This window comes from Leguminivora glycinivorella, chromosome 20, assembly GCF_023078275.1.
Source record: "Leguminivora glycinivorella isolate SPB_JAAS2020 chromosome 20, LegGlyc_1.1, whole genome shotgun sequence".
NCBI lineage: Eukaryota > Metazoa > Arthropoda > Insecta > Lepidoptera > Tortricidae > Leguminivora > Leguminivora glycinivorella.
This window is the reverse complement of record NC_062990.1, coordinates 5,064,426-5,080,354: the sequence shown is the minus strand read 5'-3', so window position 1 is coordinate 5,080,354 and position 15,929 is coordinate 5,064,426. Positions and strand designations below refer to the sequence as shown.

At 36.2% G+C, this 15,929-nt stretch overlaps 2 protein-coding genes across 11 annotated transcripts; both read left to right on the top strand.

The window, feature by feature from the left end:
• Window positions 1-1,484: 1,484 nt before the first annotated feature.
• On the top strand, window positions 1,485-13,276 carry LOC125237234 (serologically defined colon cancer antigen 8 homolog). Of its 10 annotated transcripts, XM_048144244.1 has the most exons (17): window positions 1,485-1,616; window positions 2,493-2,604; window positions 3,048-3,201; window positions 3,656-3,789; window positions 4,126-4,296; window positions 5,013-5,147; window positions 5,447-5,541; window positions 5,962-6,118; window positions 6,398-6,559; window positions 6,879-6,984; window positions 7,121-7,254; window positions 7,576-7,680; window positions 8,176-8,269; window positions 8,666-8,783; window positions 10,643-10,916; window positions 11,344-11,417; window positions 11,973-12,108. In XM_048144244.1, the coding sequence occupies exons 1-16, from the start codon at window positions 1,501-1,503 to the stop codon at window positions 11,404-11,406; spliced, it is 2,130 nt and encodes a 709-aa protein (XP_048000201.1). In that variant the 5' UTR covers window positions 1,485-1,500; the 3' UTR covers window positions 11,407-11,417; window positions 11,973-12,108. The 10 variants fall into 10 exon arrangements, with proteins under 10 accessions (XP_048000201.1, XP_048000197.1, XP_048000200.1 ...); XM_048144240.1 differs by lacking the exon at window positions 10,643-10,916 and having other exon boundaries at window positions 11,973-13,276; XM_048144243.1 differs by lacking the exon at window positions 11,344-11,417 and having other exon boundaries at window positions 10,670-10,916; window positions 11,973-12,245.
• A 1,010-nt stretch (window positions 13,277-14,286) lies between these two features.
• LOC125237149 (cysteine-rich PDZ-binding protein) lies at window positions 14,287-15,929 on the top strand. The gene is made up of 2 exons (XM_048144124.1): window positions 14,287-14,659; window positions 15,464-15,929. Exons 1-2 carry the CDS (start codon window positions 14,487-14,489, stop codon window positions 15,591-15,593), a joined length of 303 nt encoding a protein of 100 aa, XP_048000081.1. The 5' UTR covers window positions 14,287-14,486; the 3' UTR covers window positions 15,594-15,929.

The window sequence follows — 15,929 nt, the reverse complement described above, 5'->3', positions numbered from 1 at the left end:
ATACATTAGGTTAAGGGCCCAGCACGCTTCCACTACGCAAAAAGCATAGAAATTTGTATGCACAGGTACTCAGTTATTACTATCAGCAGCCGCAGCAGTGAAGTCCGCCGTCAGTTTTTTATTTCAAGTAGGTTTAGTACGCGAATTATTCGCATTTTCATGGCAATCCTTTTATCCCCGCCAAAAGCAATAAAAATCCCAAATTATTACCTAAAATACGTTATTTGTATTCCAGAACGAATATCGAAGCCTTACGCGTATAATCAGATACAGATATTATTGAAAGTTATTATTGACGACGAAAATTAAAGCCTCAAACCGCCTCAGTCTCCCTGTACAATTTTTGTTACACATTCCAAAATTTATTTTGTACTTTAGATGAGTAACAAAACGTTCCAAATTCAAAAACAGAACAAATGCTTTCAGGACTAGGAGGGTATAATCAGATACAGACAGTTATTATTGACGTTGCGTGTTTTCAGGCCTGCGGCGGAACTGCACGCAAGACACTGCCTGTCTCCGGTTCTAGGAGCTGGGAGCATTTCAAGGCTGCTTTTTATTTTTGGTTTCTAAGAAACGTAGATGGTATTTTACCTATTTCAATACATTTGTAGTACCCACTAACCAAGTCATAGGTAATTAAGTAGAACAGTTTAGGTACCTATCGTAGCACAAGTACCTACCAAATTGCTCTGCAGTGTGAGTTGTAGACCACAGAACATTAGTGACGTATCATGTCATGAGTCATCATTAGACCCGTATCATCACAACTAACTTAATTGTCAAATCAAAACCATACTTGAAGTTAAATCTGTAAAGTCAATTTCAATCACAAAATACAAAACTAAAAAAACATCTAGAAACCATAACCGCGACCCCGTTCAAAAATATCACGACTATTGGTTAAAAACTGTAAACACATACTTACACTCTAATCTAAAAAGAGATCTTCGCTAATACACTGCCAACTCTGCCAACAAGCAATACTTGCAAAATAGGATATTGTCAAATATAAACTTCACTAAACAAAATATTTAAAAAAAGTAGGCTTTCGAAAAATTACGCCCCAAAAACGGGTGCAGATCTTGGCCTATGCCATCCCGAAGAAAACTTTTCCGTTCGACAAAGACAGACACACCACCACAACCCACAAGCGAAAAAGAGACAAAACACAGGAAGCATCGAGACTTCTTTCAAAAACCATTCCTTTTTCCACGGGCGTCGACAGCGCGCGTTCAAAATGCATTCGAATTTTGAAAATTGCCTGTAAAAATCGTGTTCTAAATTTGAATATACAACTGGCACGTTAGAAAATTACTACTTGACGATTTTAAACTTTAAATCGAACATCGTAAAGTTTTAATCACAATATTTTTTTTTAATCCGTGGAAGAACCTCACTATTGTGTAAATTTTGCGTTAGGTTTTCACTTTTAAATAGATTTTAGTTTGTTAATTGATATTTATAGTTGGTTTTTATTGAGAAAAGGTGTGTTTTGCCATGGGTTCGACGAGTTATCTCACGAAGCCGAAGATGAGTGGATATAGAACGAAAAGCGGGTCCAGTGTTGGGTCCGATAAGGAGATTAACGGAAAACTGCGACGGACTAAAGTCAGGTAAGTAAAAAAGAAATGTTTAAAATATTTGTAGCCGTCGCCTTTGTACTATCAACTAATTTTACAAATTATATTATTGTATAAATATTTTTATTTGTTTACTCCAACGTTTATATCAATGTAGAAAGTGAAGCAGGAGTTGCTTAAAATGTATCAATAAAATAATTAAATTATATTTATTTTTATTTCATTACCAGCTTTATAAAATTTAATTATTGCAGAAAATAACATGTCAAAAATAAATAATTAATTGCCAAAAAATACTTACCTACCTCTACTTAGCTACATCATTTTGACTGAATTTAAATAAAAATATTGCATTTATAAATGCTTAATTATAAAAGATACCAATTTCTAAATAACTTTTTGAACAAAAATATACACCAATAAGTAGGTAGATATCTACTTCATAAAAATCATTAAAAATGATCAAGGTGTAGATATGATATTGTTACATTATAAATTTTTTATTGATATGAGAATCAGTGCGAAGTTAAATATCTATGTACCTACTTAATACTTATAACTAGCAAATAACTAGCGCTTAAGTATTCCTCAAGCGTAAGCGTACTAATGAACGATTTAATTAATTAATTAGTCACGCCATAGTGACGTCAAACAATCCACTACCCTAGCAACCAAATTGTTTACTTGACAACCGTTACCATAGCAACGTATAATCAATACGAATTTCGAATCCCGAAATCATTGCACACAAAACTTTGGCGCAATGCGCAACACTAGGCGTTCCTTTTTCAAATTTTATTTTTCTTTTTAAAATATGGCTAACTTTTTTATATAAAAAATAAATAGATTTATTTATGGTCTAGGTTAGTTTCTGTTGGTGACGATGAGTTATCCATATTTTTCGTATAGGAGGCCGAAAATGGACTATGGATTGAAGAGAGTGCCAGATTATACTGAGCTGGCCTATAAGGAGGCTGTGTCGAAGCTCAGATATTTCTTATCTGGGAACTATGCCCCTAGTGTAAGTATTTTTTTTTATTTTTTTTTTTATTTAATACTATGAGTGGTGTCGACGTCTTGAGTGTGTCTGTCTGTCCTTCAGTATATGTGCTATATTGCTAAAAAAATAACACCCCCTGGAGTTGTAATCCATAGATAACGCGGTGACCGCCTACAATCTCTTTCTTGGTCAAAGTCGTAGGTAGTTAAGGTACAGCGGGCTAAATCTCGACTCCCCAATTGTAACTAATCCATTTTTTCCATTACTACACTATGATGTTGAGTTCTACATGTATGGACACTCTATTTAACAATGCAAACATTGTAAAACATGGAAAAAATGGACCAGTTACATTTGCCCCCAGTCGAGATTTGCCCCCCTGTACCTTACCTACTTATTTCCTTATCCAAAAATGTATTATTTTTAAGCGCAATTTTCGTGTGTAAAATAAGCCCCAATTTCAGATCCGCAGCTACGGCGGTTCGGCCTCCATTAAGAACTTGGACGAGTCCGATGGAGACCTAGACAAGAAATATTTGCTAGAGAAACCCCGTCCACGTCTCACGGCTAAATATGCGTCGCTGTATGCTGATAGTCTGAACTATACGCCGCTCACAGGTTAGTTAAACAAGATATTCTGAAGCTGAATACCAGGTCGTCCAAAAATTTCAAAATTTATCCACCTCCTTTCCTCCCATGGAAGTCGACTGCGGTATATGGGTTCCATTGTGGTGTGGCTGGCAACCTGTCACTACCATAATTTCATTTCTTTCGACTCCTTAATTGCTACTGGAACTTGAGCAGTTTCATGAGCTCCGCCTACCCCGTTTGGGAAGGGAATAAAGGTACCATGTATGTATTTATCCGTCACGCTTTAGAGAAAAAAATATTTTTCTTATAAATGGCTCACTTTGCTTCTTTGATTTACGAACATAATGTTACCGTTTCCGAACATGTATTTTTAAGAACTAACTCATAATTAATTTTAATTACCTTGACCACTCCACTCACCAACACACGCGTCGTAGATTTAACAGACATGTTATAATTTGGTTCTATGTGTTCCTAACAGGAAAATCAATTCCGATGCCTCCAGCAACAGCTCCGGCAGACCTAACCGGTGGGACCAACCCGGACGTTGTCAACTTCATCCAGAAGCAAGAAGAGTACATCGAGCAGCTGGAGCGAGAGAGCCAATACTGCAGGGTAAGGATTGGAATTAGAACCTCTTAGAAAAGACGTGGAACCTCTTAGAGAAAGCACTAGGCAGGATTCAGCAATTTTGCAGTAAGGAGGTCCAGTCTAAAAAAGCACATGAATCGCCATGTATCAACCTCTGACTTAAACAAAAAACAAGTAACGCAGTTAACAACTTAACAAGTAGTGTAGTTACGTTTTAACAGTGTATAAACATTCGATATCATTTTAAGTTGAGATTATGAGTTCAAAAGAATGCCTTTTGAACTCATTAATGCTTCTGGAACGGCAATCCCGGCTAATTTAGTTTCTAAATTGAATTTTTAACCATTTTCTGTCGTGTAGGATGAGCTGAACAACCTTCTCGGTAAGGTGAAAGAAGTGATATCGGAAAACGAGCATCTTCACGAAGCTCAGAAGAACAAGCTGATTTCCCGAATGTTTACTACTCATGGATCTGAGACTGATGATTTGGACGATGTTGGAGATAGTACTGGCTTGGATAGTGATCATAAGGTAAATAAAGTAGAACTAGTTAAAGAACCTAGTGTTCAACAAAACAGACTCATTTGCTGCATGTTTACACCTCATGGATATGACACCGATGATCTGAGTACTGTTGGAGATGACACTGCATTACATAATGATTATAAGATAGGTACATAGAATAGCTTAAGGTAAGAGATTGATAAAATGAGAGTTGTTTTTGATGATTTCATCATGTTCACGTCATAAGGAGCTGAGAGCCACAACCTAGACGGCGTTGAAGATTGTAATATTATATCGATCATAACATAAGGGATAATTTAAAAGTAATAAGTAACTATTCAGGCTACCCACTAAAAGAATCCGAGATTATAAAACTGCATTCAATTGCTAGTTTTGACCTCTATGAGTTGTTATGAATGACTTTCGGTTTGAAAAATGTTTCGTAAAAAGATACTACTATTTTTGAAAATAATTAGTAAAAGTAACTTCTCAAACTTATACTTGGCATCAATTTATGGTTAAACTCAACTAAAATGACAAATAATTAAATCAAATTGGAAAATTGAATTTACATTTATATTTTAATGAAAATGAAAATTAAAAAGTTTATGTGGTTAATTTTACACATAGTGGTTGGAATTTTCTTTCAATCAAAATTTTGCTTGTGACAGAAAACCCCGCTCTTCCAAAAAGAGAGGGAAAATTTAATACCTCCACTGTACTGAAATGAACATCATTTATAGGCCACGATAACCAAGACACGCAAGCCGAAGACTCGAGCCACGAGACTCGAAGGACCTAATATAGTCTTCGAGTCACGCATATCAGAACTGGAGGCGCAGTTGGCGCAGTCGAAGATCGACCTTAAGAAGGTTCAGGTAAGAGTACATTTTTAGTACTTGAGGTCTAATGTTATGTTTAGATTCTTATGGAAATAGTAATTCTCCTTGAAGTCGAAAATATACTTAAAGAAGGTTCGGAAAAGATTGAATGCTGAAGGTTTGTGTGACAAGTTTTTTATGCAAATCTTATTTTCAACATTGCGCATTTATTATGCTTGCAAATATGCTACTTATTATGCTTACTTCTAGTGTTATTGATAATCTTAATTGATGCTACAAAAGTTGGGAGTTGGGACTCTTACTTGTTTAATATTTTGTCTTTTATGGTCTTCCAGGATGAAAATAATGAAAACAAGCGTAAGCTTGCCTCTGGGCTCGTTGACTCAACTTGCCTTGACGGTTTCAAGCGACAGATCGACAATTTGCAAAGGTTAGTATTTTGAACCATGGATACTTACACGATTAAAATAAAGGTTTAAAAAATAAATCTACGTATTATTTAATAGCTGGTCCCATTGTCGTCCTTCCAATCCAACCCACTGTCGTCGTATGTCTGATAGGATAGGACCTTAAATAAAGAAATAGAGGGAATATTTCAAAGAGAAAAATACTTGTAGCAACATGGTCATATGGCTTGTCCCAATCAATATCATCTATCACATTTGTGTATATCTTCTATCACATTTACCTGCTTATTATTCTTCCGTGTCCTGTTTTTTACCTGAGAGACATTAAGACGTTTAGTTTTTCAGAGATCCTTCTAGGAGTCCCAGATCTCCAAATTTACCTCTTGCTTATTTTTATCTAGGTTCTACGTTCTGCCTTTTCTGAGGGAAACATTGTTTTTCAGAGACAAGTCCTCCCTGGAGTCTCAAATCGCCAAGCTGAAGAACAGCTTGGAACAGCGCGACGGTGACCTGGACGGGCGGTACAAGCGGAATGACGTCATCGAACAACAGTTGAGGGATGAGAGGAATAATTTAGAAAACGAAGTTCGCAGGTTGAAGGTAGGCATTAATAATAACAAAAGAAGTATTTTTATCTGTGATGACTGGGATTCCCATCTTCCTTGAGGAAGAAATATCCTTACAGGACCAATTGCAATTATACAGTCAAGAGCTTTTGACGACAAAATTTCACAACCAAAGGATTGATGGAAAAAAGAGAGGCCAAAGTGAAAGTTGAAGGAGAAAAGAGTTTAGATTTTAATTAAATATTTGATATTGATAAACCACTAGTCTAATGTGGTACGCTCTTGCAAACAATTTAAGTATATTATTTTTCAGGAGGATCTCGCGTCAGAACGCGCAAAAATTCGTGAGTTGGTTGGCGAAGGATCCCGTCGTGCCATTCAAGAGCGTTCAGCAGCAGAACAGCGGTACAATGCTCATTGTGACTCGCTTCAACATGAATTAGCTGCACAATACGACAGTGTAGCTAAGCTCCAGGTAACTTACCTATTTAATTTTTCAACCGGAGGTACAGCATATAAGATCTGAGCGTTAGTTGAAGTAGCATCCCGGCGCGCTATGTTAAATGACATGACGTGGAATTGAAGGTCGTTGCGATTCTCAGAAAAATGAATGAACTGCACAGTGTGGCGAAGTGACTTTTAATTTTTGATCAAGTCACTAGGTTAACTTCACCAGGATCCCAATTCTTTGAAGCAAGTGACAAGGATTCTTCTAACATTATTATTATCTATACTTACATACAAGTACCTAGATCATGTTTTTCATCGATCTATATAAATCTTCTATACCACAGCTGGACCTGGAGCGTCAGCGTCGCGAAGAGAACGAACTGAAGCGAGAGCTCTCAATGAAGAACTCCGCCATCGAAGAGTTAAAGATGGAACTAAAGAGCAAGACAGGTAATATAAGGCAAATATAGTCTTATAATCCAAAAATTAAATCAACCAAATATCCAAGAGCGTTTGATACTTACTTTCTCATAAAATTATAAAGAGAACTTATAATACCTACTCACAATAATTATTTCATCCTCAGCAACGCTTCAAGCTGACTTAACTCAAGCTCATGCTGAGAAGGCTTCTCTAGAAGAGGAGCTGGCTTCCGCTCGCCTGGCGATCGAACGTCACCAACGCCAGGCTAAGCACGAGGCCAATCGACTCAACTCGGAGGTAATTCGAAGACCAATATCAGCTACGATTATTTTTTATATTATCGGTCTTAACAGTTCGCCTCACTCGATTACTGTCGTCAACATCAATGATAATTCCTCCACCTCGTCAAAGACACACATGGATATTGTTTAGTAAAGGCACCAACTTTTGGATATCCTTTTAGTATGAGGGCATAGATTGCTTATCAAACAGTTTTTCTATTTTAACCACAAACTAACCAGGTGGAAAGTGCCGACCGCTTACCTTAAAGATGTCTGCTTACTTTCGATAGATCCAAGTTCTATGCTGATGTGTTGTACTGCTTTCCCTTGATTCCAGATTCAGTCATTGCGTCAGCGCCTGGACCGTGCAGATGCGGATCTAGTTCACTCGCGGCGTGAGAATCTCCGTCTCACTGAACAGATCGCCACTCTTGAGAAGGAGGTACGACTTTATCTTCACTGCTTCCTGCTTATTGATTTTCTAACTCTCTACCAACTGATTCAACTCTTTGGTAATCAGTGATATGTTTCCAAGGGTCTCTGTTGGTTTCAATAAACTCTTAATTCATAATGTATCGTTTGTCCACATTTTCGTTAGTCATAATTTGATTTTTCTCAGAAACACGTAACTTTTCAGGATTGCCAAAAAACAAACCTAACCTAACCTGACCAATCTATAGATGACCTTAATGAAAACCCTGAAAAGTTAACCGTTTCAGAATTATGACTAATGATAATCTGACAATCATTACATTAAGACTTGTGATAGTTGTGATCATTATGTCAAAGAAAGGGATTCGGTTTCCAATGAAACTTTTATCTGACTAAGAAAATTCTATACTTAACCTACTTAGGTACCTACTCGTAAGATTTGATTTTTTTAATCTTCAATAGGTATCTCTTAAGATCTCATTTTAATAAAATGTCACGTTCGCAGCTAAACATGAAGAGTTTAACTCCAAATTCTCCTGAGAAGAACAAAAAAGAAAAAGAGGTGTCCTCAATGTTAGAATCAATTGAGAACAAACACGGTAAGCATTCACACAAAATTCACATTTCAATATTTTCGAATCTCTGTCAAACACATTGGGTAATCTTATGGGTAAACTATTGATGTTTTGAAATTCTCATTGGCATTTTATTTTATTTCGATAAGTTCAAAACATTCATATTTTACCCTTTCATCTTTATGCATGTTTATTGTATCGTGAAAGGGCTTGACTTCAATAGTTTATTCATCAGATTGTTTGATAGCATCCACTTCCCCTTTAACAGCAAGACCTTTAAGCACTTCAAAATCTTTTAAAGCGACAAGGTCCTTTCTAACTTTAGGATGGCTTCTGTTATCACCTTTGTCTATTATTAAAAGAAAATTTGGAGTATTTTTAAATTTTTCAAAAGTAAAGTTGGAACATTTGGTCCCGCAGCAAAAACGGTTGCCGAGTTGGAGTCCATGATACATTCACAAAACAGTCTGATGGAGAAACTCACCGGAGAATGTCGTTTGCTCACAGACAAGCTAGACGACGCAAACCGTAGGCACAAGTACGAACGAATTTCATCTCTTATGCATGAATAACACTAACACTCACTTTACTTCAAACTTTGGATCGTTTGAAACTGATAGACAAAGATCACTGACACACATTAAATAAATACAAAGACTTATTGAATGATTTAGTAGTTGTTAATGAAGATAATAAAACACATGCATTTGCATTCGATAATATAATAAATAACGAAAAATTAAAGAATGAATTTAACAATCACTATCAGTTTGAAATAAACCAAGAAGCACTTCAAATAATTCACATTATCATTACCCATTTAAACTCGAACTGTTTCTAACGTCGTGCTGTGTTTTTATTGGTGGCAGGCACGCAATGTCGCAGCCGTACAGACGAACCAATCAGAACACAGCGCGACCGCTCAAGACCGCGCGATCCCTCGACCCGCCGTACCCGGCGCCGCTCCGCAAAAGAGTCCGATTCGTCGAATAATTACGCGCCAATCACCATTGGCCCGCTGACGACCAATCAGGATCTCGAAGAGAGAGGAGAGAAAGTATACAATCTACCGCTTATGATTCAACAGCCCTTTTTACGGGAGAAAAAGGAGCCTATTAAAGTTGATATAAGCGTGAAGCTAATACCGAAGCCGAGGAAGAAGGATAAGAAGAGACGAGAAACGGTCGTTGAAGTGGTTGAGGAAAAAGGAGTTCTAAACGCATTTAGCATGGAAGTCACTGATAGTGATGTTCAAGTTTTGAAGAAGACGGAAGAACCTTTAGAAAGCAAAGTAGAGAGTAGCGATAGTGAACCTATGATTGTTGAAAAGGAAGACAATCCAGAAACCATGCAAGGAAATAATAAAGTTGATGTCGCACCGGCTTCTCCAGAACCAAAACAAGACATAGAAAAACAAGCAGCAGATACAGACGGAAACCAAGCAGAAAACATGATCGTAGAAAATGCAGAAAATACCGTTACAGAAAATACAGTCACAGAACAAGATCAAGAAATAACTGCCGAAGTAGAAGATAAAATCGTTGATGATCCAAAAAATGATGAAAGTAGAAATGACCCACCAGAATCTGAAGTGGAAGAAACAAAAGAACCTGAAATATCAAAGGCTCAACAAAACGATGAAAATTAAAAAGATTTAGAAGTCCAAATGACAACTATACGATAATTTTCTGTGACTGAAAGTAACGCGAAAGATTTAGATTTAGGGTTTGTGCAATTTTAGATGCTTGAAGTAGATAGTTAAATCTGAAGTTACAAAATTTTAAAAATATTTGTAGTAATTGTATCTGAAGTTGAGTTTTATTTTAAGGATGGTAAAGTTTTGTTCCGTTTGATTTTGTAATTAATGAAAGTAGGTAATGAAAAAAAAAACGAAATGTTATAAAAGTAACGGTTCTAAGTATTGGAAGTAATTTGTTTATCTTGATGTGATCAATGTTGTAATTTTATTAAAAAATAATGTTGAAACGTTTTGTTACAGTAGATATGCGATGTTGTAAACTTTTTGAAACTATAAATGTTTAATGGGTAATGATAATTAATCATGTGTGCAATAAATGTAAAATTATATCTTTCTTTTTCACTATATTCTTTACTTTTTGTAAAGTATATTAAATAATAGAGAAGACGTACTTTAGATTCACTAATCACTAGTTGCTTTGTACATATTCTTATTGTGTTAGTGTGTTACTTATGTTTATTTTGTTTTATGTGTTATGAATGAGTTGTCTTTACTTTAATTTGTTTTTGTTATCTTAACAAATTTTCATTTTACTTTTGTTATATTTATTAATTACTAATATTCCCTTTATTTGTATTTGTTTCTGCTCATCAACCTCATCAAATCATATCATTTCACGACACCATTAAATTTTTCAGAACGGAAAAAACACAATTGCTTTGCAGGAACGCAGAGCTTATGAGAAAACTGCGTAACCTGTGGTCTTCCCATAAGAAATACTGCACTACTACCATCTCACGAAGCTACACGCCACTAAGCGGCTACCCCAACAGCTCATTTGATCTAGACCGCACATATTACACTTCGACACCGTATAGGAATAGATTTAGAAGATATGACGAAGGAACGCTTACTAGACAGTTTAGCGATCTGTCAATTGATAGAATAGATTCTGACGATGATCCTGTTAAGGTAAAGATGTCGTTTGGTGTTGGTGATGGAACTGTTTAGAATAGTCTGCTTAGAAATGTAGAATTGGCGGTGTATGTAATGTTTAGTAGTAACAGTAGTGTCGCTATGCATGTTAATGTAGTTAGAACAGATGAAACTCTTACATTTTCAACTCAAAAAGGCGTAAAGTCTTATGATCAAAATACTCGTTATATTAACTATTCGAAAAAACAAAATCCTAATGATTAGGTACTAAAGTACCTATCAATATATACCTAATCATGAATCAGTTTTAAAACATGTTGAATGAAATCAATCTAGTAAATGTCAAATATTTAAACCTTATTTTTCCCTTCTTTGATCAAGTCAAGTTGCAACATTTTCTTGATTTATATCTATGTGTAGAGTTTGCACTTGTGTGTGAGTTGTGTGTGCATCACTGATTCAGGACGGAACTGGCAACTCTGCAGCGTCAAGTAGACACCCTGGGGCGCTCCATGCAGTCACCTAGCCCTCGCACAGGTCAGTGGTGTTATTGTTTTCTATGTCACCATTTTCAACTTCTCAAAAGTCTTTATATTAGGCATCATTATAATCACTTCAATATTGTCTTACATATTGTCTTTTATATCGATATCCGAAAATTATCTTCAAGGACCTACTTATATTGGAGATCACGATACCTCCGTCATTAATATCATTCATTATGATGAGCCCTTTATCGCCTACTGTTGATCATACGCCTCTCTTCCAGTACGCCGCAGTTAATATCATCATCATCATCATATCAGCCCTTTATCGCCCACTGCTGAGCATAGGCCTCTCTCTAGTACGCCACTTGTCCCGGTCCTGAGCTAGTGTCATCCAGTTGTGACCCGCAATTTTCCGGATGTTAATATCATACACATGTCTTAATCTAATAATCTGTTTGTTTTAATATTTTAAATGTTAGTAAAGTTGTTATATATTTCAATTTCGACATTTGTTTCCGTATGATTAAAGAAGTAATAGATATTGTTTACGCACCTTATTTATTGGCAAATACTATAATATTTAAAAATTAATCCAACCTTCCAGCACCAGCCACGCACGTACCCTCAACCGACCGAAATGCACCTCCCGCCGCCGGTGGCGGACCAGACCATCCCCGAGCTGACCCCACCAGACACCCCGACCAGCCAGACACCAGACCAGATCCTAGAGACCACAGACCTCTGAGCAAACAATCTTCCAGAACCTCCATCAAAAATTACAACAAAGAACCAGATCACACTACCCAACCAGATAGAACATTTGTTGAAGAAGCACCAACAAGAGTTGAAGATAATGGTAAAGAGGAAATAGCTGATGAGAAAGAAGTTGAATATGAAAAAGAACATCAACCAGAAAAATATCCCGCAGAACAAGTAGAACAACCATACGAACAAGGTTATGAAAACACTGATCAAAATTACGCAGAGAAAACTCAACCGTATTACGAACAAACTGAAGGCTACGATCAAAACTATCAGCAGAATTACCAAGAAGGTCAATTTGAGAATTACGAACAGTACCCACAGCAATATACTGATCCAAACGCTCAATATGAAGGACAATATGAAAATTACGCCACAGATGGGACTTATCAACAAGAATATGATGGGAGCCAATATGTGGATCCTAATGCGCAATATGCTGATCCCAATACTCAATATGCCGATCCTAGTACACAATATGATCCGGCTGCACAGTATGTTGAACCTACCGCAGAATATGCAGCACCACAGACAGAAACAGCACCAATGGAACAAGAAGCACCGACGGATAGCAAATTAAGCAATTCTCCAGCGAAGGGCCAGAGTTAGTTTTAGTTTTTGTGCAATATTTGTTTTGTTTGTTGATTTTTGTGTTAGTGATAGTTTTATAGCATTTATTCCTACTGAGCTAGAAACTTGGTACATCTTCTCTTCATATTTTTCACATATGGATAGGCCCTAAACAGAGAAAGCAGTTTCCTGCTTGACCTGCTTTCAATAATTTTATTTTTTTCTGTAATAAAATTATGAGTAAGGATATAAAAATACATAGGTACATAAAGTAAACGGCGATAAAATATGCTCGTCGGCCTTTAGAAAGAGACAATTAACGTCACATAAGCAAGAAAGAGACACCGCTCTACGATGACGAAAAACCGATGTGCAATAATTATCGCCGGGTACTGTAATGTGTTTCTAGTCTTAAATCAGTTGATGCTAATTTCATACAGGTAAACGCAAAATAAGAAGGATGTCTAGTTCAGTAGGAATTCAGGTTTTAAAGTATTGTAGATGCTTTCAATGTTAGTATGTTATATTGTATAGAGACAGTATTTTGCTCAATACAAATAAAATATATCCATAAAGTGTTTTATTAAGAGTAAAAGCTTTAATCTTCGAAAGAACTCTTACCTAATAACCCAAGACACGACAAGAATATTTCTTTTGACACACGGCACATGTACAGCCATGGCCAACTGATGGCAAAAACGGGGATTTTTTTTAATGTTTCTCACTAACTATATCACCACCAACATAAATCCAAAAATTGTGTTGATTTGTTAGTCAGCAATGACTACTGGGGCCACTCCTATTTCTTTTCCAATGAAATCGACCGATTTGATCTACCCATCTGGACAGGCCTTAAGTCGCCAAAGCAGGGAGACTAGAGATAAGGAGGAAAGTCTGTCGAAGTAGAACAGTCGCAAAAATGACCAGCTGAGGCCTTGTATTGTAGTTACAAATCACTCCGCTTGGAGCGCATGTCTCGCTCAATGATCAGCGATGTGAGATGACATTAGACGTTCTTTCGTCAGACTGAGCAAGTCAAGACGTAGTCCCGTGGTAGTGCGCTGGCTTCGTACGCAGATGTTCTCGGGTTCGATTCTGACATTTCTGACAGCGATTTTTGCTTTTTGTTTTTTTTTATACATTAATTTTCTTTTTGTGTATTTTATTTGTGTTTATTTATTGTTTTATTCATACAAATGTTAACTTAAGACCTTTTACATTGTTTGCCCCATCTTAGGATTCTTCAGTAATGTTGTAAGTCTTGCGAATGAAATTTCGAAAAGTTGTGACAAAACAAAATATTTTTGGACATTAAAAAAATAAAATAATTCAAGAAAAATATTAGTAGAAAAAAATAAAAAAAGGTCTCATCAGGGTTTGAACCCGGGACCTCTTGCTCCGTAGGTGGGGTCACTACCGAGAAGGCAAAGTGTTTGTCAAACCCTTATGCACCTGCGATTGCAGCGCCACCTATCTTTTCTTTTATATGTGCACTTCTGATACTTAAAGCTTTCGCTCCTTATATTTCTAATCTCCATACGCCAAAGTGCAATCTGAATCAAAATCTGAACGTCAGTGTCAAACGTGTCAGACGACAAAATAATAATTAGTAATCTGCAAATTAATTTGCTAAAATTGTTTAATCATTAAATTTGTTTACTAAAACAATGCACTAGTAAATAAAACAGCAAAATTCTCAACTGTTCCCAAGTACCATTATATCTGAAATAACGAAACAACAAGTACGCTTTGAGGTTATGTTTGTAAGCTTCTGACCAAAACAACCATGGTTTGCGAGAAATGTGAGAAGAAACTTGGTCGTGTAATTACCCCAGACCCCTGGAAGACCGGGGCTAGGAACACCACGGAGTCAGGTGGCAGGAAAGTGGGAGAAAACAAAGCTTTGACGGCTTCAAAAGGACGCTATAATCCGTACACTTCTAAGTTCCAAGAATGCAAGTAAGTAAACTGATAATTTTATTTAGTTCGTGTACTTCATGAGATTATCGTGTTATCGTAGAGATATAATACTGACTAAGAGTAAAAGTTACATTTTACTCTCATGATTTTACACTATAAGATTGTCTTGATAATAAACAAATGTTGTTGAAATTAATGACACTTAGAATAAAAAGTTAATCTGCAGTAACTTGTAATATTTTAAATCGCAGCCTAAAAATAAACGGATACAGAGAAGTAAAAAATTAGAGAATGAATTTATTTTTTAGTGATTTACGACTTATTTAGGTAGATAATATAAAATATGTAGGTACAATGATTATAAATATTTTATGCTGTAATTTGTGTCATAAAAATAATTATTTTTGAACATAAATTGTAGCATCCTATCCTAGCAAAGTGAATAAGAACAACTTAAAATAGAAAAGACCCAAAATATTATTCATAGAGGATGCATTTAGTTGAAACTATAATGTTATGACTAGTATGTCTACCAAATGAAATGTTACAAAAGCATGAAATAAAACTATGGAAACAAATTATATCACATATAATGAATTTATAATTTATCCCAACGTTTCAAACACTTTACAGCATTCATGGTCAACGGTTGAGGGGGGTTCATTATATGCGATATAATCCGTTTCCATAGTTTTATTTCATAAGTAACTATCGCGGTAACCGAAGACAATATTAACAAAAGCATGTCTTAAAAAATCTGTGAAGAAAAATAATTGTATGAGTATTGTTCTAAACAAATTGTTAAATACATATGAAATTAATAAATTCTATATAAAATTCCAGGATCTGCCGTACAAAAGTGCACCAAGTTGGTTCACACTATTGCCAGGCGTGTGCATACAAGAAAGGAATTTGTGCGATGTGCGGGAAGAAGATATTGGACACTAAGAACTATCGGCAGAGCTCTACGTAGTGTTTAATGCGGATTAGTTTTAAGTTTATTATAATGTGAGATGTTAAGGCAAAACTTGTATGCAACTGCATGAGACCATTTCAATCGGGTGCAAAGATAAACCCCCCTGGAGCCCACCGCATGTGACCTTCATGATTATGCTGCACCAGCACGTGGGTCATCCAGCTCTTTAACGATGGCCCTCCACTGGTCCAACAATCAATGCGTTCTCAAGCCTGTCAGGATCTCATCTGGCCAAATGGCCAAAGAAGCGCTGGTTCAACACAATCACGAACAGGGCTCGGATACCGGTAAAATTTTCAAACCGTTATCATGTACAAAAACGGCAAAACCTTT

Bases quoted from the DNA above. Each gene is read 5' to 3' on its own strand.
- LOC125237149 (XM_048144124.1), top strand. From the start codon at position 14,487: ATGGTTTGCGAGAAATGTGAGAAGAAACTTGGTCGTGTAATTACCCCA. The intron at 14,660-15,463 runs GTAAGTAAACTG...ATAAAATTCCAG, and splicing joins TCTAAGTTCCAAGAATGCAA to GATCTGCCGTACAAAAGTGC.
- LOC125237234 (XM_048144240.1), top strand. From the start codon at position 1,501: ATGGGTTCGACGAGTTATCTCACGAAGCCGAAGATGAGTGGATATAGA. The intron at 2,605-3,047 runs GTAAGTATTTTT...CCCCAATTTCAG, and splicing joins CTGGGAACTATGCCCCTAGT to ATCCGCAGCTACGGCGGTTC. The intron at 11,418-11,972 runs GTCAGTGGTGTT...CCAACCTTCCAG, and splicing joins GTCACCTAGCCCTCGCACAG to CACCAGCCACGCACGTACCC.